Below are 27,756 nucleotides of genomic sequence, written 5' to 3' on the forward strand. Positions count from 1 at the left end.
TAGTGACAAGGAGGGAATGTGGAAAAGTAAATTTTGCCATGTTCTGTGTCCCTACGTGTTCCCCATCTTATGTTGTATGTGCATGATTAATATGCATATGTATTCCCCATGATCGATTAAAGACGCAATTACAGTTGTGTCCATCTCTAGTATGCCAGTTTCCAGTTCTCGTGAAAGCTACGAGTATTAGGCCTATGTAAAGCTACGTTGCCACGTTTCTCAGTGTGCACGTTATTTCATTGTAAAGTCCCCGTTTCTAGGCCTCAAAAGGGCCCGGACTCAGATTCAGCTCCTGTCTCCTGAACCCTCGCTGAGGAGCGATACAGCCCCCACCTGTATCCCTGACCCTTCACTTACTTCCTGCCTCACAGTGCCCGGCTCGGCCTGGCTCTGCCTGCCAGTCTGCCAAGAGTATGTTATGATTCCAGTTATCAGTCCAGCTCTCCTTCTCTGCATTCCTAAGTTACTGAATCGCATCAATAGTTTCAGTCATCGTCTAGCCTTTACGTCTCCATGTAAGAGAAATACTGTATTTATGGTCATTTAATATTCCTCAACACACACTACATGTAGAATAATGCATGCACCAGTCTTAGTGTCTGTTAGCCTTTGCCCTGATAACTTTTGGATTCTATCAACATGTTCTCTAAACATCAGATACTAGATAGTGTTTAGGTACATGTCGCTCTGACTCTCCAGACTTTCGTCTCACCTTCTAGCTCAGAAGTCATAGCCCCCAGCTTCTCCCTAGTTACACGTCATTGCCAGCTTGCGCGCACCACTAGGTTAGAGGTCCCGGCTCCTTAGGTAGCCCCCTCCATGTTTCCGCCCCATTTATGACATATTCTGTTACGTTTACATCACATGTCCATGTACACGCCTCCTGTTACACCTACTTTCACCCTTATCTTTCGCGACTGTTACAGGCCCCACCCACTGTTCCGCCTATTGTATGTACTGTAATGCAATTGTTTTAGTATATATACTTGTGTATTGTTATTAAAAGCCAGCGCGCTCATTCCAGCTCCTGCCCGACAGCTGTCGGGGCCCCCCCGTTGGCTAGCCATCCCAGATCTTGCCCGTGCAGGTTGTCCTGTTCCTGTCCTTTATGCTGTATTAAACCTGCAAACTCCTACTACCTCGAATCTTGACTCTTATTTATTGAGCTATCTGTTATTGTTATGTCCAGTCAAAAATAGAGGTATTATTTATTTATTTACCACAGGTTCCCAAATTCACCCGCCCCCCTGGAGCGTGGCGACTGCGTGAAACCCTCCTACACCGGCCGGAGGTCACCAAGCAACTTCACACATGCCTCGCTGAGTATTTGGCTATTAATGACACCCCCGAAACTTCGGTGTCTGCCCTCTGGGGAGCCTTGAAGGTGGTGGCTCGCGGCAAGCTTATCGCAATTACAGCGGCAGAGGCTAAGGTCCGCAAAGCAAAAAGGGATGACCTCACTGCTCAGGTCTCTGAACTAGAGAGGGTCCACAGTCGCACCGGCGCCCCGCGGGTCTGGAGACAATTGAAGGTCGCCAGAGCCCAATTAGCCAGCCTAGATACAGACCGGGCGGAATTCGCCGCTTTACGCCTCCGTCACTCCTATTACAATCGGGGGGAACAAAACGGGCCGCTAACTTGCTAGCGCCCTGAAGGCGAAAATCCAACACTCCAAAATTACCTACCTCACGGATGACTCTGGTCTGGATATCACTGGTGAGACCCGGGTCGCGGAAGCATTTAGGACATTTTATGCCACTCTATATAAAGCCGACTGTGTCATCGGAGGATGTCCATACTTACTTGGAATCGGCAAGAGTCACGGAGTTGTCTCAGGCCAGTGCGGATGCCCCTATCCGCCTGGATGAAGTACTCGCTGCTATCTCCCGCCTCCGCCCTCTCAAATCCCCAGGGCCTGACGGCTTTTCAGCCGGGTTTTACAAAACCTTCAGCCAGCTTTTGGCTCCTGTTCTCACCCGGCTTTTCAATTCCTTTGAGGGCCCGAGCTCCATCCCCCCAGATATGCTTGCAGCAGAGATAGTAGTATTGCCTAAACCGGGTAAGAAACCCGCACGCTGTTCCGCATTCCAGCCTATATCCCTACTGAACCTGGACCTGAAACTCTTTACGGGGGTCCTAGCGGCGCGTCTTGGTCCATGTCTGCCCGGGATCTTGGAACCCGACCAATCGGGCTTTGTTCCGAATCGCCAATGCAGCGATAGCACTAAACGAATACTTCATTTGATTGACAAGGCCCATTTCCAGAACTCGGATTCCGTACTGCTGGCTGTCGACGCGGAGAAAGCGTTCGACCGGGTTGATTGGACCTATCTCCAACAAGTCCTACGGCGATTCCGGCTAAGAGACCGCTTTCAGGCTTGGATCGCGAGCTGCTACCACCGTCCTCAGGCTTGAGTTCGCATAGGCGGCCTACGCTCAGACCCTTTTGAGATCCAGCGTGGCACGAGGCAGGAGTGCCCCCTCTCGCCCCTCCTGTTTGCCTTGTACAACCCTGCCATCCAGGGCATGACCTTTGGCCGGGAACCTCATGTGATCGGCCTCTACGCCGACGATATCATAGCTGCTCTGGATCGTCCAGACCGCTCTGTCCCCGCCTTCCTGGCTGAGTTAGAATCCTTTGGAGTTGTCTCCGGCTTCAAAATCAATAGGGGGAAATCCCTCATACTGCCTCTGGGCAGAATTGCTCAAACACAGGCAACTCTACCTGCTTATGGGGGATGATTATTGTCGACCGCACAACTCCCATACTTATGTGTCACTCTTACCCCCTCCACGGAGTCTACGGTGACTCAACTACGCGGCCCTCTCCTCCCAAATTCGGTACGACATCGCGCGCTGGTCCAAGCAACCCCTCTCCCTGCTAAGACGCGTTGCGGCAGTGAAAATGTCAGCTCTGCCCAAAATTCTGTACATTTTCCAGACCCTTCCGGTGCACCCTCCAGCTGGCACCATCGCGAATCTACAAGCTGCCTTCCATTATTTTATCTGGGAAGGCAAGCGGGCGCGCCTACATAAACGACTAGCATACAGGACTGCGGACGAAGGGGGTCTTGGTATCCCCAACCTTTTACAATACTTCCAAGCCGCACAACTTCGATATCTGGTGGAATGGTTCAGACCAGAATCTGAGAAACAATGGTTATTTCAGGACAGAGCGATGGTCCGGACATCCCTCTGGAAAATTCCATTCCTTCCTCGGCAACATCGACCACGCTACCTCCTGCGATCCCCTATTACTCGTACCGTCATGCAGGTCTGGAACACGGTCGCGGTCAAGAAAGGGCTTACTACCTTCCCCTCTCCACTTACCCCTATCTTGGACAACCCGGAATTCCCACCAGGCAATGCTCCTCATGCATTCCCGCAATGGCGCGGCGTCAGCTGCCTTTCCGCCGGCCACCTCTTCGACCTACAGGGCTTTCTCACCCTTGCGGACATAACCCAGGGCTATGACGTGGTCTCCCCCCACTTATTTCAGTACTTCCAGCTTAGGCACTGGCTCACACATCCAGACATTGCCCCCCTAGTTGGTAGACCCAGGACGACTTTTGAGAAATGGCTGGTGACGAAGGACTGACATCTTATTACAGACCTCTACAAAATGCTTACAGCCCCCGCTCCATCGGGCAAGACAGCAGGCCAGAAGCGATGGGAGGCAGAACTGGGGAGGGCCCTGTCATCCAAGGAACGGAGTTCTGTGTATTATAGAGCCTCTCACACCACTCGCAACACCGCAGGTAGGGAGGCGGCGACGAAATTGGCCATGTACTGGCATCTTACCCCGGTCCGGCTCAATAAAAGTAACCCAACACGTAGCGCGCTGTGCTGGAGGGGATGCGGGGAAAAGGGCACCTTGACTCACCTCCTCTGGGAGTGCCGTGAAATCCAGGACTATTGGAAGTCGGTCCTGGACGACATTGATTCTACCTTTGATACGGAAATCCCTAGATTCCCAGCTTACACCATCTTAGGCCTACCTAATGCAATCACCTTTCCCCTAAAATCTCCCAGAGGCCGCCAGATGGGGATCGCCGTGCAAGCCGCAACACAACATGTTCTGTCCCTCTGGGGTTCCAATGCCAGGACCACTCACACGGGATGGCTGCATAAAATATGGTTCACCTTGGGAATGGAATGTATCCACGCCACGCTCACACACTCCACAGCAGCTTATCGGAAGGTATGGCTCCCTTTGCTGTCCCTCCTGTCCAAAGAATTTAACGAGATCACGTGCCCCAAGTACCTTCGCTTGCTACGACTCACAGAGACCACACATGACTCCTTGGGATCCTCTGGGTAAATGCGACATTTACTACACGAATGCATCTGTGTTTGTTTCACATGTTTGGCACACTGGGTGGGGGGGAGTGGGGAGGGGAAAGGGGGATTGGGTGGGAGTTTTGGTTATGGTTTTTGCTCCTACAACTTCGCCACCTCACTACATGTCACGTTTGCAGCCCAGGTACTGTACCTTTGTTATGTCAACTACAACTAGCCATCTATTTGATTGGTAGAAACCGTGTACCTATCTGTCTTGATTGCCTTTCATGCCTGATGCATTTCCTTCGTAATGTAGTGTCTACTGTTGCTCTCAAAATCAAAACAAATTTGGAAAAAAAAATAAGTAAGTGGAGCACTCTAGTTAGGGAGACACATGCTCTGCTGGGCATTTAGAACAAGTACAGACACCTGGCTCGTCTTACGGTATGGCTGGAGTGCATGCAAATGGGCACAAAAAAAACAAAGTCCTGTCCAGTAGGTGCTCACGAGGACATGAACTCTTCAAATTGGATCAGTAAGGCCGCAAAAGATTAAACCTCTGGTAAAACTGCAGAAAACCTGGTTGTTCCTACAAGTCGAAAACCTCTATTAGGAGAGAAAAGAGATAGCATAGAGAAACGAAGTCAGGGTAAGAAAACATGATACCCATCTTGTTGTATGCAAGGCCAGAAAATTATCAGGGCCTGATATTTAATCCAGTGCCAGGACCCCCAAACACTGCGCACCAGGACAATGTCGCTCTCTAGGATATAGGGTTGTGACCTCTGCCCCATCGCACCATCAAGGCACCAAAAGCAAGAGAGCCAAAGGGGAGCAGGGGAGATGCAGTCATTTGAGGTAGGCCTTTAAACTCCCTCAATCATGGAAGCTTTGCTCTGAATCACGCTGTGGGCTAAGGAACAGCATATGAGTTCGAAAAAAGCTTTGCACAACCATCAGGCCTTTGCAAGCCATCTTTAATCCTGCATTGTCTTGCAGAAAAACACGTGACAAGGATAGGGCAAACCTATACATGGAAGCCGCGCCCCTCCACAACTGCAGTTAGTGGAGTTATATTGCTTTGGAAGCAGGATCAAGCAGAGCTGGAAAGGACAAAAAAGACCAGCAAAAAGAGACTTGAGGTAAGCATCATCTCATCGAAAAACATGTAGAAAAGGAACACTATTTAAACCTCTAAGGTCAAATACTTATTCATGGTTAAGGTGCAAAGGGGCCATTGTTCAGAGACAGACTTAAACGTGCAGACTGCAACAATAAGGCAAAACTCAAGAATAGTCATAGTTTTAGCCTTTCAACAATCCCAAACTTTTTAAAGGAAGGTTGACAAACGGGTAAATTATTGAATTGGAAACATTTCTTCCCGGATTTGAAAGAGAAACTACCTTTACAATATTTTCTAGGATTTGATGAAGAAACAGGAACAAAGAGACCACAGTGAATTGAAAAACCAAAAATGTAAGCACAGACACTTATTGATGAAAGAGTAATAGAGGCAAAGTTCCCAATTGTGTTTTAAAAAAAAACATGATCTGAAGAGGGATTCTAAACTTTTGAGCCCATCCGGGTGGAAACTGGTATTCAGTCCAGTTGCTTACCATTTTGCATTCTTGTGATGAGAAAGGTATTGTAATATTTAGGTTATATTGTGTTGTGTTAAATGATTACTTTGAAAACCGATAACAGCGGTAAATCCTCATCTTGCATCTAAAAAAAACCTGATTATCTACTATATTGGGATAAAGGAGTGTGTTCAGTCTCTGCTATCAGCCTTTGAGATTCTACAGTACAGGTAGGAGATTAAGTATTAAAAAAACAATGCCCTTAATATACCTTGTTGGAGAAAAAAGGATTACATTCTATTTATATCTTATCTGCAACAGGATCTACTACCCGTTGCTCCCTTCGAAACCCTTCCCGCAATGCTTTCAGACAGTTCCCCACCTTGGGCTAGAGCGGAGGAATGTCGCTCCACTTAAATGCCCCAGAGATGAAAAATAAAATGGCATTTTTCTTCCCCCCATCCTGAACACAGCATCAGGAAGCTGTCTTTTTGGCCGGCCGTCTAACGATGACCAGCCACATATGCGCACTTTAAACCTCTCTAACCCAGCTGTCTTTAAACAGCTGGGTTAGAGCAAGTGCCTGCCTTCAGAGAAAGGTAGAGCGCCGAGGAAGGCTGCTCCCTCCAATGCTGGTGAGAGTAGCGCCCTGATTGGTCAAGGGAGTTTCCTGGTGGCCAGGCTGCAATAGCAACGAGGGCATCCAGAGCAAGGAGGTCCCGTTGAGTAAGGGAAGTGTCTTTTTTTTTTATATGTGTGTGTGCACCCCCCCCCTAGATGCCAGCCGCCACTGTTTACCAAGTTGTCCATTCTGTGGCTACTGCAACAAGCTGCGAGCGGGGAGCAGTTGCAATCTGTTCTTGGGTGAGTAAAAATAGGTCCGGACACTTAAGACATGCTAGATCTTGAGAACTGGCCAGCTTGCAAGGAATGTCAAGTTTAGTCATGCCTCAAAAATAACCCGAACAAGCGGGTACAGAAATGCAGTCGAAAGGAGTTCACAAGACTCTCCATGGATGGATGCTTTGATATGTCATATATGTCATCTTCCAGGAAAGCACAGATAGTCTCCAGCAGGTATGGATCAATCTGGAAGAGGCCAAACACCAGAAGCAGGCCTGATAGCGGAGGCATGGCCACTCTGGGATCCCACTGATCGAAGTAATGAATAAATACCTTCAGATTTCATGTCCCTGTGCAAGACCCAGAAACTGATGAAGAAAATCTTCACCAGCAACGTTTTTGTCAGGCCAGGCATAACGTGAGCACACGATCAGACAATAACATGGTCAAGGTTCCCAGTGTTCTCATGTATCACGAGAAGACAGTGCCTCTTCAAAACCGTATTGCCACATAAAGAAGAGTTAGAAGAAAAAGATATTTCAGAGGCATTTTCGGGGGTGGAAGATCACTAAAGGTGAGCCTTGCCATTTACAATATTTATAGTGCAGAAAGTCACTTCCTCCCCTTTAACGGTTAAGTGGGAAATAATTTATACAGGACTTAAAAGCTTTAATCATGGACCCAGGTACCGAAGACAGTACAAGGATTCTACGTGAAGCTGCTGCAAAAGTCTGTTCGATCCAGTCACATCCACTTTTCGCAAGAGGAACAGTTTCTTGTTTCAAAAGAAGTAAGTGGATTCAAGCAGTAAGGGACAATAACACTAATTTGTTCATTCAAGTGGCATCCTAAGCAACCTTTTCCTAGTCAAAATAAAGAAAAAGTGTCAGGCACAATATATACCTCAAGACATTCAATACCTGTGTGCTATTCTGGTATTTCAAGATGGAGGGGAAGGATTTAATCTCCTAAGGGCACTCTCTAAGACCGACCATCTAGTGGTTGTGGTCATCAACTCCCATAGCAAGTTCCATCAGTTTATCTGGGAGGGGAAGATTAGAATGTTCACTGCTCAACCATTTGCCCTGTCAAGCATTCTAAGATGCTTCACAAAGCTATTGAATGCCAACAGATAGGGAAAACGTTAAAGCCCGGGGACAGAACTTAAACTGCCCTTTTGAACATGTACTTTTATGTGTATTGAGGACATATGTAAAGCAGATTCTGTATTTGCCTTCTCGTAACAGGTTAGCAGTGTACATTGTACTTCACAGCTTTACAGGACTCTCAACATTTACATATTGTCCAAATGAGGAAAAAGAGTTGGGGTTCAATCACACCTAAGAAAAAAACTGCACCTAGATAGTCACAAAACATTATAAAAGCTCCATAGATAAACATTGGGGTGCACAGGAGATACCGACGTTAGATGAATGGAGAAGGGGATTAGACTTATATATGGCGGCTGAGAGAGTCACATATAAAGTAAGGGGGTGCCCGAGGAAGTTTCGCAAGGTGTGGGGGAAATGGCGACACCACCATGGCCTGGATGTAGGGTTGTAAGGGGGAAAGGACCGGGGACACACAGTCGGTTACAATGGGATTGCAGGAAGGATAAAATGTCTGAGGCACAGGGAAGTTCGGGTCTTGAGGTTCTTTTCATTTGGAAGTTATCTGAGTCATCCCGGGCAGTGAAACGGGGGGTGGCAAGAGAGGGGGGTAAACGAGTGTGCTATGCTACTGACCTGATTGTACTGTTCAGTTATTACAAAATGCAAATAACATTTTTTTTTTAAAAACATTATAAAAGCTCTGGTTGCCTCCTTCACTTCAGTCCTAAGACTCCCTGATAAAACTGCAAACTACACAAAGTTTTGTGTTAGCCAATAATGCACTTTTGAAATCATGTTTACTTGTACCTTCACTGTTCTGCAGGACTGCCTTTTCTCCATCCAGTTTCGTCCGGCCATAAATATTTAAAGGGTTGGGCATATCCTCCTCGGCGTATGGGGGACTCGTGCCATCAAAGACGTAGTCTGAGCTAATATAAATCAAAAATGCACCAACTTGATCTACAAAATAAAGGAAAATAAATATGAAAAACAAAGGAGAGAGCAACAAAGAAGAATTAATTCTGCATTCTGATCGTAAGGAAGGAAAACAAAGCAGATTCCTTAAAAATAAAAAAAAACTGTGATATTCATCCTGGACATTTAAACTTCAATGAATCAACAGTTCAAAAAAAGACCCGGCTTCAGATGTATGGAGTTACAGAGCCACCACAATACCAGTTGCATTACCTGCTTCCTTGGCCAAGTTCCCTGAAGCAGCCACATTGAGCTCAGAAGCAGCATCAGCTTGGTTTTCTGCAACATCTATCCTCCTTTCTGCTGCACAGTGGACTATTACGTGGGGCTGCAAATCAAAAACTCATTCATGAGCTATAAAGAAAAGGCAGTGACAGAAAAAGAATGCAGAGCTCATAACATATATCCACTACTGTTGAAACTGTTGGCCTGATAGATTGCGCCCCCCACCCAGCACATAACTAAGAGTAAAAGCAATGATACAAAGGTGCTTGCTTGAATTTTAGAGATCATGGGAATTGAAAGGTAAGCATCCACTCCCTTTGCTATCTGTTTGGTAATTGAAGAGGTGCAATATGGGTTGAAGCAGTGAAGGGTTCGAGCACACCCAATGAGTGTGAGAGTAATTCAGAGTCAAGGAGACAGAGTAATTCAGTCTTGATGGCTATCCTGGAACCAAAATGCATGCGGATACTTTACAATATCATCAATGATAATAGTGATATTTACAGAAACTGAGTCTTTGGTCATCAGAAGATGGAATAAGGATCTGTCTTCATGTGGCATTTGCCGGCTCATTTGGCCACAAAATGGTTATGACTTAGACTATGACTCCAGAAAAAAAAAATTTAATTTAAACCACTGCGCTTCCCAGATCCTGTGCAATACAAGCTGTGCTAAGAGATTGTGGTTCGCTAAACAAGCTGTAAGAATATTTGCTTGAGTGCACCACCATTGAGGAATGAAGTCTGTACCTCTTTGCTCACATGAGATTCTGTGACACAATCAAACTGGTAACACGAGGTAGCCAGGGGACCAGCAGGAGCAGATAGAGACCTAGCAGGGGGGAGTATACACTCAGGACATGAGCCGGACAATACAGAGGAGCTGAGAGAGGCACGGTAGCACAGTACTTTTGGAGGGGATTAAGAAGGAGCAGAGACGCTTGCCACATAAAATCGAGGGGGTCACACCAGACATGGATTTGGGTGGGTGGGGGGGGCTTGAGATGTGTTTGGGAAGGTGGGGTGGAGCCTGGGGGGGCAGGGGCCATAGCTGGGATCCGCAGGATTGTTCAGGATCAAGGCATCACATTCACATTTAAGATACAGGGGTGGGTGGGAGATGCCGAACTCGGATGAAGCTTGATGCTGCTGTTCTTGGGCTGCGGACGATTATATTTGGAATATGAATAAGCAGCATTGTATGCATATGGATATGGCACATGTCGCTATTTATGGTGTTTGTTTGTACAAAAGATCAATAAAGATATATAAAAAAAAAACTTATAACACAAATGCGGCCAAGTACAAGCTGCTGATATCTCCACGTTTTGATTAAAAGAACACTTTATTGAAATAAACCCTAAGAATGTGGTGTCAATTTTCTGCCATGTCCACATTTTAGACTAGAATAAGAAAAACAAGGTAACTTCTCTCCCTGTGCCTGGGTCATCCATTGTGCTGTACCAGTCAGTACAAAGGACTAACATTACCTACAAGTTAGCATAGCTAATTGATCTAAAACATTTAATTAAAGGTGGCTGAAACAATACGAGTATTTTACAAGGTTCATCTATTTTTATCTAAAACATGCAGGCCTAAATCCCTATTTATAAGATAATTTTTCCAAACGATAAATTTATGAAAGATCTTTATTTTTAGTTTATTTGCTAACTCCCATAGCATCATCATTGTTCTCTAAGAGAACAACTCAAAACACTGATTGCAAAACTAGTGCACTGCCTTTGACTGACAGGTGGCATCACCGTTGATGTAGAATACCTGAGCTATATTGTAAAGTAAAGAAGTGTAGTTTGTGAGTTTTAGATCATAATCTAATCCCTCAACGTTTATTTTGCATGTCATGCTGCTTAAAAGTGAAACTGGGAAATTATGAGGCTGATGTATATAAAGTATTAGGCTTTACAAATAAAATGCCAATCTGTGTCCAGAAGCAGGGGAAGCTTTGAAGCAGTGGATGCTAGCTATGCAAGTTACTACAAGGCCAGCCGGGGGGTACTCTGCAAGTCAATGGAATCCCAAACACCTGAGAGCCTGAAATGCAGTCATCCATGAAGCCCAGGAAAGCAGAAGAAATTACAAGTACTGCAGCTGCCATAATCAAATCTGTGCCTAGCATGGTTCAGAAAGAGCGAGACACTGGACACACGTAGTACTGGGAACTCATAATAAGGTAACAAGCCGAAATGGAATTCAAAGTGTAGAAGCAACTATACATAGGCGCTGACCTGCATGACAAACTCTCCAATGCTGAATTTGACACTAATACAAAGTAAGATATTCCAGCTCTGCAAAATCTAGTTTGAACAAAGTACTGACCAACTCAACAAACAATGCAACTCAGGCAGCTACTGGAGGCAGCTTGCTCAATCAGAACCGCAAAAGCTTTCACCTTAAGTTCCAACATCCGTCATTTTAGGCCAAAAAGCCATGCCTGACCTCAGGCAAATACAACTGTCTGCTCTCCAGATTTTGTCTTAGAGATTTCAGAGAAAAAGAACTAGCTCGGGCAAACCATACAATGCAGCAGACAATTTGTCGCTATGTGAAACCTAACATGCACACTTCCACGCTAAGAGCAGCATGTAACTATTAATGACTTTCCTTTATTTGCCACAGAACACTGGTTCGCACAGATTTTGACAAATTGAAAATGGTTAAAGTTATTTTGCCTGGTTTTCTTTACAGATTTTCATAGCTTTTTATGGGTACCTTACACATAAATTTAAGATTTTATTAATCTAGTTTTGACATTATATTATTTTAACAGGGATACTTTTTGAAATTATGATCTGGACCTCACCACATCCAACTGGCTAAGGCTAGGTTCCACGTGACGCGATAACAGTAAGTCAGCCAATTAAGACGACTTGTGGAGGAAGAGATGAAACTTTTTGGGGGAGAATGTGGAATATGGGTGATGTTGAAGAGGTGTGCATTCAAAATGCTGTGTACTAAATTAAAAGTGTATGTTTTAAGGCAGTGTTTTCCAAACGGTGGGTCACGAGCCGATATTTGTTAAGTAGCCAAAGTCAAGACAATAAATAACAATGTCTTTAAATTCGGTATGTATAGGTCCCATTTGCTGAGCTAAGAAAGAGGTCAAATGTCAGGCTATGTCTCCTGCTGTTTGTTTTTAGGACGAGCCTGGGCAGAACACGCGCTGCTCTGCGAAGCATGCTGTATTGAGTTAGGGATTTGAAGCTCTGTCCACTCACCGCCCTTTTCATTAGCTTGTGTCGTTGTCCTTTGTAAATGCTGGCTTCTAATTCCTTAATCGCTTTGTTAGTCCATCCTTAGTACCGCCTTGTCTTCATTTGAAACCTACCATGAGGACTGGCCCTTTTACTTCTGTTGCTGCACGGTATGTTTTATCTCGTCTGTAGGCACTATTTTCTTTAATTGGTTTTGCACTACTGCAGGCATGACGTGCTTTCCTTACATTCAGCACACCATGCGCGCTTTCACTTTCCAAGCAGCTGGGGCAATGGCGGGCGCTTCTTTGCAATGCCATAAGTCTCGCATTGAGGAGAGTGTGAGCTATTGGCATTATAAATACCAATAGCTTGAACTCTCGCGAATGCGTGATCTATTACATTGCAAATATTTTTTTCGTTGTCAGAGCCCCCATCCCGCACTTTGACGTGCATGAAGGCTGCGTCCCTTTCTTTAAAAGAACCGTCTCTAAGGAGAGTTGCACGGCCGCTAATAAAGTGAAACAGCGGCATGGGGGCTTTTAGAAAAAAAAAGAATTTGTTTGACAAAAAGATGCTCTTTTTTCAAACAGAAAGTGAAACTAAAAGCTGCAGGATGTCACTTTTTCGAACACACAACACAATGTAAACACCTTTAATTGAATTGTACACATTCAGCAGTAAGGAAAGCCAAATTGAAGCAATTTTTTGTCATATTAAAGTATGATGGAAACAAAGATTTTAATAGTATAAAAAACAAACCAAGACATTTTAATTGGTGAAGTACAAATGATAAATATTCACTGAAACCATATTTCCACACATTATCATATGTGTGCAATATGGTTTTATCATTTAAGCAGAACGTCTGTGCAAATTTAGAGGCCATTTCAAAGAAAAACGTGCTGTATATAAATGACAGGACCCTACCACACGATGCTTTCATTACAATAAAATATTGCCAGTCTCATGATCATTAAAGCTAGGTGGGTTGCAAAAGTTTATCATTCTAAATATTCGGTCATGGTTCTAAAAAGCCTGGGAAAAACTGCTCTATTTCAACCCCTCATAACTCCCCAAAATGTTACGTCATTGTACCACCTATAGGTAATGATCTTATTCTTTTGCTTTAAAGTTACAAACATTTCACCAGATATAACACTGTGTATCAATGTATTTAGTATGAACTAAGATACTAATCAAGTGATTAGTAAAGGGGGAAACATATTAGTTAGCAAAAATTCGATCATACTCTATCATTTACACCGTGCACTTATTGTAACTTACGTATTAACTGTATCAACAATTCCAATCTTTTCATAACTTCTAAAAATGCACCCAGCCTAATATATAATACTGGGCTTTCACATTTCTTTGCAAATTTTATTAATTCATAATCCCGACAATCTGTAATTCTCTAGAAACAGGATATGTTTCCTTCTTTAAGGGCCGAAACATGTGCATAATATTATCAGATGAGAAAGTGTCAACTTAACCATATTTGAAAAAGGGATAGATAGCGGTCTCCATACTCTCTTCTCCTATGTGATTGTTATTCATCCTCCAGGTTATAAATACAGGAACTTGGCCAAATCTTAACTTCTATGTACACCTCCTGATATTACTTTATTTAGTATCAATTAAATATAGTTGTTGGTAGCCTCTAACATCAGTAAGCATCAGATGAGCAAGCTGACTTCTTTTTTCCAATCCTCTAGGTTGCCATTAGAATTTCCATCCTTGACCAAGCATTTCATAATTTTTCATCTATTGAGTACTAGTTTTTCTCCAACTTCAGATAAGATTGCTGTATACCGGCCCTCCATGATTTCTCACGCAAGATCTCACACCCATAGAGCAGCAAGTTTGTTAGTTTCAGATTATAGGGCTCCTTTAAATCTTTCACAGACTTGTGTCCTAATGCCATGTCCATAATTTTAAAGGGCCCTGCCACTGCTTTTGATCTCTGTTACTGATGTTCAGTATGGGGATTAAAATGAAAGTTTTTTTTTTAAAGAGGATACTGAATTACATATTCTCTTTGACAGTGTAAAGCTGTACTCCTTTCAGCCACCATTCTTGGTTTATTTTCTAATTGTTTTTATTTGAAAATACTATTACTTTTGCACATGATTGATAGCATTGAACGCTGTAGGACGCATAGAGGGTATGGCTTCTCTTAAGAGCATATTCCTTCGCCAGCAACTTCAATGCGGAACACTCATCTAATGTTGACTAACCCTTTCTGAATAGCAGTTGCATTTTCTGTAGAATCACCTATTTTACGAGGGCTTGATGCAAGTGTTTTGCATATATTTTACTGGCATCCTTAAACTTTCTTTCCAAGACTTTGGGATTTCGTTTCCACGGATTACTGGCATGAAAACTGGGGTAAGGTCTCATGTCCACGGATTAGGGTTTGATGTAAGTGTGTTAGCTGATAGACTATCAGGTTCCAGAGCCCACAATGTTGTTAGGTTCTTGATTATTGCTTTGATCTTCTTTGGAATTAGAGCATCCAGGATAACTTTGGGTGTATCAGACTTTTGCCCATTGGCGATCCAAGTGGGACCCTTTTAGATTTCGTTATGCTTCCCACTGTAAAGCTCTGATATCTACCTTATCCATTCCTCCTCAACTACTGGCGCTGATTCAATTTTCTTTAACCCCCTTCCCATAAGGGTTTTTCTTACAAGGTCCCAAAAAGACTGAGCTAACTTCTTGCAGACGCATCATGTCCATTTTGTTTCTTGCTCATTTCAAGTCAGCTTTCTGAGCTCCTTTCTAAAATCCTTTCTGTATTGTTTTATTGAGGACTGTCTGGTAGAATGGTCTTGTTTGAAGGATTCCCTTATATTCTTGTTCAATTTAGTTTTTCCTTTCTGCGAACATGTTCTCACCGATCTATTTCCTTTGTTTGCTGTACTAGATGAAAGGCATCTCACAATGCACATTAGATTTCTGTATTCCTCAATAATACCTTGAGTGTTTGTCTCAGAGTACGATAATAAATAATGGCTTTTTTTTTTACTTTTTGAGAGTGTCGACCAAATGATGCTTCGTGTGCTCTTGCATCTAATTTGGTGATTGCTCTGACAAATGTCCCTCACTGACGCAAACTATGCTTATGAGTGCAGAAGTGGGTTAGTGCCGCCTGAGTCAACTCCGGACTGCAAAATCTCTTATCAAGTATAATGTCGTGTATTTCTATAGGTTCTGAATCGATCCCCCTATTCCTGACCCTATTCTGGTTAAACTACCTAGCTAGTTAACTAACAGTCAGCCCATGAGGCAAGAAATTCCCCATGATGCAGATACCGTTATCTGACGCAGTCACACTACGGCACAGGAACGTGTTATCTGATTAGGTCATAACGCTTGAGATCTAATTAGACAAGCGATATTCCTCCAGCCCCTGATAAGGCATACGACGTTCTCATAACAAATCAAACCTATGACAACCTGGATAATCCGTGCGGCCATTGTTTTGATTTCACAGAGAACTTTAGTAAAGAATGTGCTAACGAGCAAATCGTATGACATCTTTATTGACGTACCTATGTCCATCCTTACGTCAATCCCGGCACCTTTAAGGTATAAATATTGCCGATCTTGCCCTATGCAAAACACACGCGTGGTGACAAGACGGAGCAGCCATACTTGCCGAAGCCGAGAGCAGAAGCAGACCCCGCAGGCAGCAGCCCCGCCTTCCTGACGCGCTGAGAGACGCGCTGCTATCTCAAGCCGAGAGACCCAGCACCGGCGCTTCCGGGTAGCCCTCGCAGGCAGCCTGGAATATCGAGAGCAGAGAAAGAGATACCATTCCTCATTCATCCTAAATTCCAGGTACAGAACTGAATAACCCCTCCTAGAGAATTCTTTAGTTATTCACTTGGCAAAAACAAACTTAACTTAAACTGTAACTTTCTATTCCCGCCCACGCATTAGACTTAGGTCAGGTACACGGGGTAGGCGTATTTAGAAACACCAGTTGAGCACGTTTAGTCAAATGTATATGTGTATGTAAATATATTTTAATCATTTTAAACATCATATGGCTCAGAAACCATATCAATGTTTTTACAGTATTATTTTATACTATTGCTTCTAATGTATGCACTTTACTTAACTATAAGTATCGCAATAATATCGATCCATTTCTCTTGTACGAGAAAAGAGACTGATCAATAAATAACATCTTTTTATTGAACACGCCCGTCTCTTCCTTTTCTCTACATTCTGATGAGACTAAGAATGCACGTACTGACTGAGTAAAATAATTGCCTTGTGCTCACACGACTCTCGAGATTGACTCTTGATTAGGGGAGAGCAAAGTTGTCATGTTCTATGGTTGTCAGAAACTAAATCCCTTCTTGTCTAATCAGGGGAGTTAATCCTTCCTTGAACATTCGAGAAAGTTTCTAGCGAACTCTGAGCTTAGCTGGCAAACCCAAAAATTAAGTCTAGTATCGACAGTAGTAGACCTAGTTAACGTCTGGCCTAGGCCTTTACTGCTGTAGGTACTATTCCAATGCGCAGAGCCTATTGGGAAAATAGGAACTACACTACATGGCGCCCAACGCGTTTGGAAAGGGCGATAAAACTAACGTAAGACATTTAGAGTAACTCAGTCGTGCTTTCTCACTCAGACCCCTTTTCCCAAATACTCCAAAGACGTCTGGAGTGGGTGAAAGGTTATTATATCCTCCAAAAACCTCGCAGGAGGGAACTCCTATGTATGGTTCTTGGTCTAGTCAACGTTGAAGGATAAAACAGTTCCAAAATATTGTGCACCTAATCTCTGTTTCCATAAAGAAACCTGATCTGCAAATAAACATAATACCATCCTGTCTGTAAAATGGGAGACAGTGATGGAGAAAGAGAAGCAGTTAGATTAGCGGCTGAAATAGCAGCAGCTGATAATGCTGCACTAGATGCGGACGCGGATATAATACTCATTCCGGTCGCCAAAAGGAGATCTATAACCTTAAAACTTATAGAAAATGGACTGACACCTAGAGGTGGCACAGTCATATTCGTAATCGAGGCACACGAATATCGGCAGACAGAGGTATACTATACATGGATACATTTTCCAGCAGCAAATGCTGTAACAAAGTACTTCCACTATTACAAAATAGAGGTTCCTCCAGAAACGTACACTCCTTTCGAGGAGGTGGAAGTACCACTCAAATTCCAAGAGCATTTGCTCTTATTTGATGGCGCCCTAAAACATAATAATCACATTACAAGGCTCGGTCCTTTAGGAAGACCAGGAGCAACGTGGCCGGTCTTAGCCGGATACACACCACATCCAGACATCGACGAGATGCCTGCACCAGAGCTATTAATACAGCTAAAACAACTACTAAAAATTCACAGACAATTAGTTCAGTATGTAATGCGGACTTCTACAATTCAGCCAGCGATTAAACTACCACAGCTGACCTCTCACCAGGGGAACACAAATAAAATTACACCACAGAACATCCAATCCTGCCTAGGTAAGGTTCCAGCTAAACGGGAACAGATACCATTCTGGTTGGCACAGAAAATCACCCAAATAGAGGCGGTGTTTCCTGACACCACCCCGCTAGAAAAACACAGGATTCTGACTATATGTCTCCCAATGGGAATCGCACCACACATTGAGGACTGACACTTGGGGTACAGTCTTTGCTTCCATCTACACAAAAACGCACGGTGTCCCATCCATTTCGGTGATACCAGATGTGCTAAAACAAATTCAAGATGAATACGGTCCAGAACCTGCTTTAACTCTTGGTATGAAATTACTGAAAGACTTCAAGCAGGTCTCGGCTATATTACTAGCCAACATAAAAGGTGAAGCAGCAAACGTGGCGATCCGCCAGAGGTTAAAAGAGACAGATATAGCAGACCAACCAGCTGAAATTGCCAGAATCATAGAAAAATCCTATGAAGAACTAGGCAGAGATAGTCTAGGTGGAATACCAGTAAAACCGCAACTGACTACAAGTCCAGAAAAAATATTTTGTAATAATAATAATTCACCAAACAAGAACTGGGATGGAAACAAACAATCCAATCCAAAAGAAAAGAAATTCCAGTCCAGAGGAAGGTCTCCTAGGCGAAGAGAGAAATCTCCAAACCCGAGACAAAGGTCACCTCAGAGTGAACCCTCTGGGAATAGATATAACCTTAGAAATAGGGATAATATTAAAAAACCTGATAGATATCAAGACATTGATACACGTCCCTCTCAATCTTTTCAGAATTCCTCGCAGAAATCGGAAAGAAGAGGACGATCAGAAGAGCACGCCAAGTCCAAAGACAAGGAACCTGCTCAACTGAAAAAGAAATCACAATTTCCAAAAAAGAAGGTAGCCAGTATCAAGGTAGTTAACAATGCCGAGAATACTGAGGACTCAATTAAAAAACGGAGAGTGGGCTCAGACAATGCTAGACAGCGCAGCAGAGGTGAGCATAGCTCGCAAAGTCCTTATGAATCATCTGGAGACAGTGGACACGAATGAATACCTTCAAGTGGAAACTGCAGATACCAGAGTTAGCAAGCCCCACAAAATATACGAGATAACATTACGTATAGAGGGAGATAAGACTAGGAAAATAAGGGGACTATTTTGGGATAACCTATCCAAAGGCTATGACATCCTTCTAGCTGAAAAAGACTGGCCACCGGAGTTTGTCAGGGAGTGCCCTCATGGCGAAAAAGTAATTATGCCTGCCTTCTCGAATCAAATACCGATTCATAAAAAATACACACTTGCCAGAAAGTGGGCAGTGGCCTTAGCACCTGCTTTATATAAAAATCATGTAGGATGGGATGAGGATTCTCCTCCTCACAAAGTCCAGTTAAAATCACAACCAACTGCACAAAGGCAGTACCCAATTAAGCAAGAAGCTAAAAAACAAGTAAATGAAATACTAGATCAGCTAGAATACCAAGGGGTGATTGAAACTTGCACCTCACAAATGAACAATCCTTTGTTTCCGGTCTCCAAACCAGACAATTCGTACCGTCTAGTTTTGGATTACCGACACCTTAACACATGTTGCAAAACTTTTGCAGTACAAAAATCACACAGTGCTGCACTAATGAATAACATAGTGCGCAAAAAATACAAAATAACCTTGGACATCTCCAACGGATTCTTTTGTCAAAACATAGCACCAGAGAGCAGATATTTAACTGCATTCTCAGTAAATGGCACTCAAAAACAATTCTGTCGGTTAGCCCAGGGGTACAAGAATAGCCCGGGGGTATTCTCAGCGAGAGTAACAGAATTACTACAACAATATGATGATGAAGCATTATCTTATGTCGATGACATTTACTTAACAGATGATGACTTGGAAACTCACTTGAAAAGAGTGAACACCATAATACTTGGTTTCGCTGCAGAGGGTTACAAATTCAACTTCAAAAAGTCCAGAATTGCCCATCTGAAAATTCAGTACGGAGGATATGAATTATCAAGTATTGCCTGGTTGACAGTCTTTTAAGAACTAGAAGAATTAAAAAATCTAAAATATGAAAAAACGTATCCTCTGCCAATCGACATTCTGCCTCTAAGACATTACGCCTGTGTAATCTATACAGACGGACATGCTCAACCCTCCGTTTGGGGAGAACATGCATACAATCCTGTCGTGTATTTCTATAGGTTCTGATTCGATCCCCCTATTCCTGACCCTATTCTGGTTAAACTTACTAGCTAGTTAACTAACAGTCAGCCCATGAGGCAAGAAAACCCCCATGATGCAGATACCGTTATCTGACGCAGTCACACTACGGCACAGGAACGTGTTATCTGATTAGGTCATAACGCTTGAGATCTAATTAGACAAGCGACATTCCTCCAGCCCCTGATAAGGCATACGACGTTCTCATAACAAATCAAACCTATGACAACCTGGATAATCCGTGCGGCCATTGTTTTGATTTCACAGAGAACTTTAGTAAAGAATGTGCTAACGAGCAAGTCGTATGACATCTTTATTGACGTACCTATGTCCATCCTTACGTCAATCTCGGCACCTTTAAGGTATAAATATTGCCGACCTTGCCCTATGCAAACACACGCGTGGTGACAAGACGGAGCAGCCATACTTGCCGAAGCCGAGAGCAGAAGCAGACCCCGCAGGCAGCAGCCCCGCCTTCCTGACACGCTGAGAGACGCGCTGCTATCTCAAGCCGAGAGACCCAGCACCGGCGCTTCTGGGCAGCCCTCGCAGGCAGCCTGGAATATCGAGAGCAGAGAAAGAGATACCATTCCTCATTCATCCTAAATTCCAGGTACAGAACTGAATAACCCCTCCTAGAGAATTCTTTAGTTATTCACTTGGCAAAAACAAACTTAACTTAAACTGTAACTTTCTATTCCCGCCCACGCATTAGACTTAGGTCAGGTACACGGGGTAGGCGTATTTAGAAACACCAGTTGAGTACGTTTAGTCAAAATGTATATGTGTATGTAAATATATTTTAATCATTTTAAACATCATATGGCTCAGAAACCATATCAATGTTTTTACAGTATTATTTTATACTATTGCTTCTAATGTATGCACTTTACTTAACTATAAGTATTGCAATAATATCGATCCATTTCTCTTGTACGAGAAAAGAGACTGATCAATAAATAACATCTTTTATTGAACACGCCCGTCTCTTCCTTTTCTCTACATTCTGATGAGACTAAGAATGCACGTACTGGCTGAGTAAAATAATTGCCTTGTGCTCACACGACTCTCGAGATTGACTCTTGATTAGGGGAGAGCAAAGTTGTCATGTTCTATGGTTGTCAGAAACTAAATCCCTTCTTGTCTAATCAGGGGAGTTAATCCTTCCTTGAACATTCGAGAAAGTTTCTAGCGAACTCTGAGCTTAGCTGGCAAACCCAAAAATTAAGTCTAGTATCGACAGTAGTAGACCTAGTTAACGTCTGGCCTAGGCCTTTACTGCTGTAGGTACTATTCCAATGCGCAGAGCCTATTGGGAAAATAGGAGCTACACTACATGGCGCCCAACGCGTTTGGAAAGGGCGATAAAACTAACGTAAGACATTTAGAGTAACTCAGTCGTGCTTTCTCACTCAGACCCCTTTTCCCAAATACTCCAAAGACGTCTGGAGTGGGTGAAAGGTTATAATATCCTCCAAAACCTCGCAGGAGGGAACTCCTATGTATGGTTCTTGGTTTAGTCAACGTTGAAGGATAAAACAGTTCCAGAATATTGTGCACCTAATCTCTGTTTCCATAAAGAAACCTGATCTGCAAACAAAAATAATACCATCCTGTCAGTAAAATGGGAGACAGCGATGGAGAAAGAGAGGCAATTAGATTAGCTACTGAAATAGCAGATGCTGATGCTACCATGCAAGCAGCAGACGCGGATATAATACTTATTCCGGTCATTAAAAGGAGATCTATAACCTTAAAACTTATAGAAAATGGACTGACACCTAGAGGTGGCACAGTCATATTCGTAATTGAGGCACACGAATATCGGCAGACAGAGGTATACTATACATGGATACATTTTCCAGCAGCAAATGCTGTAACAAAGTACTTCCACTATTACAAAGTAGAGGAACCTCCTGAAACGTACACTCCTTTCGAGGAGGTGGAAGTACCACTCAAATTCCAAGAGCATTTGCTCTTATTTGATGGCGCCCTAATACATAACAATCACATTACAAGGCTCGGTCCTTTAGGAAGACCAGGAGCAACGTGGCCGGTCCTAGCCGGATACACACCACATCCAGACATCGAAAGAATGCCTGCAGCAGAGCTGTTAATACAGCTAAAACAACTACTAAAAATTCACAGACAATTAGTTCAGTATGTAATGCGGACTTCAACAATTCAGCCAGCGATTAAACTTCCACAGCTGACCCCTCACCAGGGGAACACAAATAAAATTACACCACAGAACATCCAATCCTGCCTAGGTAAAGTTCCAGCTAAACGGGAACAAATACCATTCTGGTTGGCACAGAAAATTACCCAAATAGAGGCGGTGTTTCCTGACACCACCCCGCTGGAAAAACACAGGATTCTGACTATATGTCTCCCAATGGGAATCGCACCACACATTGAGGACTGTGACACTTGGGGTACAGTCTTTGCTTCCATCTATACAAAAACGCACGGTGTTCCATCCATTTCGGTAATACCAGATGTGCTAAAACAAATTCAAGATGAATACGGTCCAGAACCTGCTTTAACTCTTGGTATGAAATTACTGAAAGACTTCAAGCAAGTCTCGGCTATATTACTAGCCAACATAAAAGGTGAAGCAGCAAACGTGGCGATCCGCCAGAGGTTAAAAGAGACAGATATAGCAGACCAACCAGCTGAAATTGCCAGAATCATAGAAAAATCCTATGAAGAACTAGGCAGAGATAGTCTAGGTGGAATACCAGTAAAACCGCAACTGACTACAAGTCCAGAAAAAATATTTTTTAATAATAATTCACCAAAAAAGAACTGGGATGGAAATAAACAATCCAATCCTAAAGAAAAGAAATTCCAGTCCAGAGGAAGGTCTCCTAGGCGAAGAGAGAAATCTCCAAACCCGAGACAAAGGTCACCTCAGAGTGAACCCTCTGGGAATAGATATAACCTTAGAAATAGGGATAATATTAAAAAACCTGATAGATATCAAGACATTGATACACGTCCCTCTCAATCTTTTCAGAATTCCTCGCAGAAATCGGAAAGAAGAGGACGATCAGAAGAGCACGCCAAGTCCAAAGACAAGGAACCTGCTCAACTGAAAAAGAAATCACAATTTCCAAAAAAGAAGGTAGCCAGTATCAAGGTAGTTAACAATGCCGAGAATATTGAGGACACAACTGAAAAACGGAGAATGGGCTCAGACAATGCTAGACAGCGCAGCAGAGGTGAGCATAGCTCGCAAAGTCCTTATGAATCATCTGGAGACAGTGGACACGAATGAATACCTTCAAGTGGAAACTGCAGATACCAGAGTTAGCAAGCCCCACAAAATATACGAGATAACATTACGTATAGAGGGAGATAAGACTAGGAAAATAAGGGGACTATTTTGGGATAACCTATCCAAGGGCTATGACATCCTTCTAGCTGAAAAAGACTGGCCACCGGAGTTTGTCAGGGAGTGCCCTCATGGCGAAGAAGTAATTATGCCTGCCTTCTCGAATCAAATACCGATTCATAAAAAATATACACTTGCTAGAAAGTGGGCAGTGGCCTTAGCACCTGCTTTATATAAAAATCATGTAGGATGGGATGAGGATTCTCCTCCTCACAAAGTCCAGTTAAAATCACAACCTACTGCACAAAGGCAGTACCCAATTAAGCAAGAAGCTAAAAAACAAGTAAATGAAATACTAGATCAGCTAGAATACCAAGGGGTGATTGAAACTTGCACCTCACAAATGAACAATCCTTTGTTTCCGGTCTCCAAACCAGACAATTCATATCGTCTAGTTTTGGATTACCGACACCTTAACACATGTTGCAAAACTTTTGCAGTGCAAAACTCACACAGTGCTGCACTAATGAATAACATAGTGCGCAAAAAATACAAAACAACCTTGGACATCTCCAATGGATTCTTTTGTCAAAACATAGCACCAGAGAGCAGATATTTAACTGCATTTTCAGTAAATGGCACTCAAAAACAATTCTGTCGGTTAGCCCAGGGGTACAAGAATAGCCCGGGGGTATTCTCAGCGAGAGTAACAGAATTACTACAACTATATGATGATGAAGCATTATCTTATGTCGATGACATTTACTTAACAGATGATGACTTGGAGACTCACTTGAAAAGAGTGAACACCATAATACTTGGTTTCGCTGCAGAGGGTTACAAATTCAACTTCAAAAAGTCCAGAATTGCCCATCTGACGGTCCTATTCTTAGGATATGAGTTATCAAGTGAAGGCAAAAGCCTGGCAGACAATTTCCTAGAGAAATGTGCCGTAATCCAAGCTCCTAAAACACTAAAAAACCTACAGTCAATTCTAGGCTTCCTAAATTTCGGAAGAACATATATTGCAAATTACGCAGAAAGGGTCAAACCCCTTTATGATCTAATTAAACCAGACTTTAAAAGATCCAGTTGGACTCAAGCACACACAGAAATTTTGAGATCCTTACAAACAGACATGCTAATTAAAACAAAATTAGAAACCCGTGATAATACACGCAACCTTGTGATCCGAGTCATCCCAGGGAGATGCGGATTCACATACCTGACCTCTAATGAGGGAGAAAAGGTACCAATTGCATTCAAATCACACTTGTACACTAAGGCTGAAATGAAATTTAGCCCAACGGAAAAAATTCTTACAGCAACACAGACAGCTATAGCAAAAGAACGAGCCCTGGCACAAGGTAAACGAATAATAATCGTGACACCAATACCAGCCTTAGAGGCGGTAACAAAGGCAAGCATTCCAAATGCTAAAGCACTCCATCCAAGATGGATACAATGGGCTAACTCTCTTGCTGCAACAGACGTGATGTACGAATTTGATCCTTATTTAAAAACACAAGAATTTCTCCAATATGAATTTGAATGTCCTCCGCCAACCGAAATTCTGCCTCTAGATGACTACGGCTGTATAATATATACAGACGGATCAGCACAACCCGCAGTAGGGGGTAAACAAGCTTACAGTGCTGCGTGCGCGATTGTTAAAGGTCGTTGGCACGAAGGGAAATTTAAACCAACCCTCACTAAAACACAATCCCTAGGAGATTGTACAGCTCAGCGAGCTGAATTACTAGCATTCAAGATGGCGCTTGAAAATACCGATCGAGAATTCCCCACGCTCATAGTGTGCGATTCGTATTATTGCGTTCAATCTTATAATGAATACTTGCAGATCTGGCTTCAGAATGGTTTCAAGGATGCGAAAGGTGGCACAATCAAGCATAAAATGCTCTGGGAACAAGTAGCTCTTTTACAAAAAGAACTACCAAAGACTCACGTAATACATACACTGAGTCATCAACGTGATGGCGTTCACGTTGCAGGGAATTCATTGGCTGATGAGGCCGCGAAGGCAGCTGTGCAAACGGCTTCCGTAGCTGCCGTCACCCGGTCAAAAACAAAAATAGACAGCGAAATATTACAAGCTGTCAGCGCTTCAGAAAAGGATTCGATAGAACCACTCCCTAAAGGCTTTCCAGTAAAATACTCATACATAACTGATACAAACAATGTTCCTTTTGCTCGAATCCCTGGAGTGGGGGATAGGGCAATTCCAAACATGGAACATAGGTTAGGACTGATAATAGCGGCACACGAAGGGCTTGCTTCTACCCATGCTGGCGTCTCAGCCACTGTATCATTATTAAAACAGAGATACTGGTGGCCACAAATGAGAAGACAAACAAGGAACTATGTTCTAGCATGTGAAATATGTCAAAAAATGAAAGTATCAACTGTGAGACGTCCAGCACAGACGCCCCTTCTAATCTCGGATAAACCATTAGCCTGTGTTTATCTAGACCACTGCGGTCCCTTACAAAGGGATGGTAACTATAAATATATCTTGGTCGCAGTGGATTCATGCACGAGATTCATATGGATGTGGCCCCAGCGAACGGCTGACGCCAGAACTGTTATAAAAGATTTGCGAGTCTTTATCGGCACATACGCAATTGGCATTCTGCATTCGGACAATGGTCCTGCTTTTAGCTCTCGGGCTTATAAGGAGGCCATGGTCAGCATGGGCGTGCAATTGCGGTACTCTTGTCCATTTCACCCTGAGGGGAACGGAATTGTTGAAAGAAAAAACCGTGACATAAAGCAATCTATAACGGCAAAGGTATTAGGTTCGGGAGCTGGGTGGGTCAAACATCTAATAAGTGTCCAACGTAGTCTAAATAACTTGCCAAGAAATTCTCTGAAGGGATTCAGTCCGTACGAATTATTATTCGGAACTAGGATGTTGATCTCTGACCTTGATAGTCAGACTTCAGTGGTAACAGAAAAAAGCTTTGATGTCAAAGACCGTTTGGCTATTTTGCAGGACTTAAACAAAACAAGAAAAGACCTGAGCAACATACAGTTGAAAGAACAGCCAACGACCACTGAAGAATCACCACCTGTCCCAGCAAGACCTGTCTGGATTCCAAAAGTCGGGGATCTAGTCAGGGAGAAGATCGCGGTAAAGAAGGAATTTGGGCCTTCTTACAGAAAAGCAGTTCCTGTATTGTCTGTCAACGGGACAAGATCAGTTGTACTACCGCCACTTGCTGGAAAAAAGGAGAACCGAGTTGTATCCATCGACCTGGTAAAACCACAACATGTGGCCGATAACCAACAGTAGGCCAAGTGGACTCCCAATAAGTAGCAGAACACCAAGGTTTGCTACCAGTACAGAGGTCCTATCAAAGAGGCTCATCACATTCGAAATGCCTACAGAAGAACAACAAGGACTATGCAACAATGCAATAGAACTTAGACCTCTGAAAACCCAAATAAAGACATTTAGCAGAGACACACCAATCTATACAGAAGTACCAAGTGAAAATGCGAGAAACAAAAATCCTGAACCAATTGGAACAATTGACAGAACTGCATCCGGTTACTTCATCAACTTCGATGATTCCTCTGAAGGCTTCAGCGAACAAAAGACACAGCCATCATCAAAATCCTTTAAAGACAAAGCTAAGGAACTTTTGAAACAACTGAAAGAAACATATCTAGTTTCTCCATGGATTGAATTTTGGGTGGGTTTTGGTGCATTTATCCTCATACTTTGGCTCATCATGGTATTTACCTTGGGACGCTTCATTGAGGGAAAATATGCTAAAATGGACACAGCAAGTCAGAACATCAACTTGGTCCTCAAACCACACACATCTTCACACGTCGAGAAAAGAGAACTTTCTTCAGAACTTTCTTCAGCCAACTTCACAGCAATTCCAATATCTGGTGGGGTAGCCTGGGACAACACTGACTATGAAATTTATGGTCCGGTCGAGATCCTGAAATATCCACACCAAATCAAGATCTCCTTGAGTGACTTTGCAAAACCAAACTCATTTGCTGATGATTGGGACTTTGAAAGTATAAACAATATGATGTCTGACTTAGTAATGTCTGCTAAATTTACAAAACATGATTATTTGCAGGGTTCTACAAATTATGACAGCATGTACTGCTATAACCATTATGGTAACCATTTCTTGCATAAATCTGCACAACCTAGAAATGTTTTAAATTTTAATCAATGGGAACATTGTGCTACACCTCCAAAAGGGAGCTCTAGAACCGTGTATGGCAAATATTCATATTTTTCAGGTTTTAACATAACTAATGCTGAAACATTTTATTACAAATTGTCAAACAAGACAGGGATGAAAACCATGATAACCAACACAAAATTGATATATTCAGATTCTTTCTTTGAAAAAATGAATACTTTTGGATTTGATTATTGGGACAAACATGTTGATTTGAAAAGTGTTTGGGGTACAAAAGAATGGCAAGTACAGGGTATAGAAGCTTTGTTTAGAG

General features: G+C 43.0%; 1 protein-coding gene across 2 annotated transcripts in view; it reads right to left on the minus strand.

The window, feature by feature from the left end:
* MAT2B (methionine adenosyltransferase 2 non-catalytic beta subunit) overlaps positions 1–27,756 on the minus strand; it is a 428,529-nt gene that overhangs the window by 172,680 nt on the left and 228,093 nt on the right. For both annotated transcript variants that reach the window (XM_078653399.1, XM_078653398.1), the window contains exons 3-4: positions 9,005–9,119; positions 8,624–8,776 (exon numbers count right to left, since the gene is read on the minus strand). In XM_078653399.1, the coding sequence (XP_078509525.1) occupies positions 8,624–8,776; positions 9,005–9,119 (268 nt within the window). The remainder of the gene's footprint in view (positions 1–8,623; positions 8,777–9,004; positions 9,120–27,756) is intronic.

Source organism: Lissotriton helveticus, chromosome 7, assembly GCF_964261635.1.
Source record: "Lissotriton helveticus chromosome 7, aLisHel1.1, whole genome shotgun sequence".
NCBI lineage: Eukaryota > Metazoa > Chordata > Amphibia > Caudata > Salamandridae > Lissotriton > Lissotriton helveticus.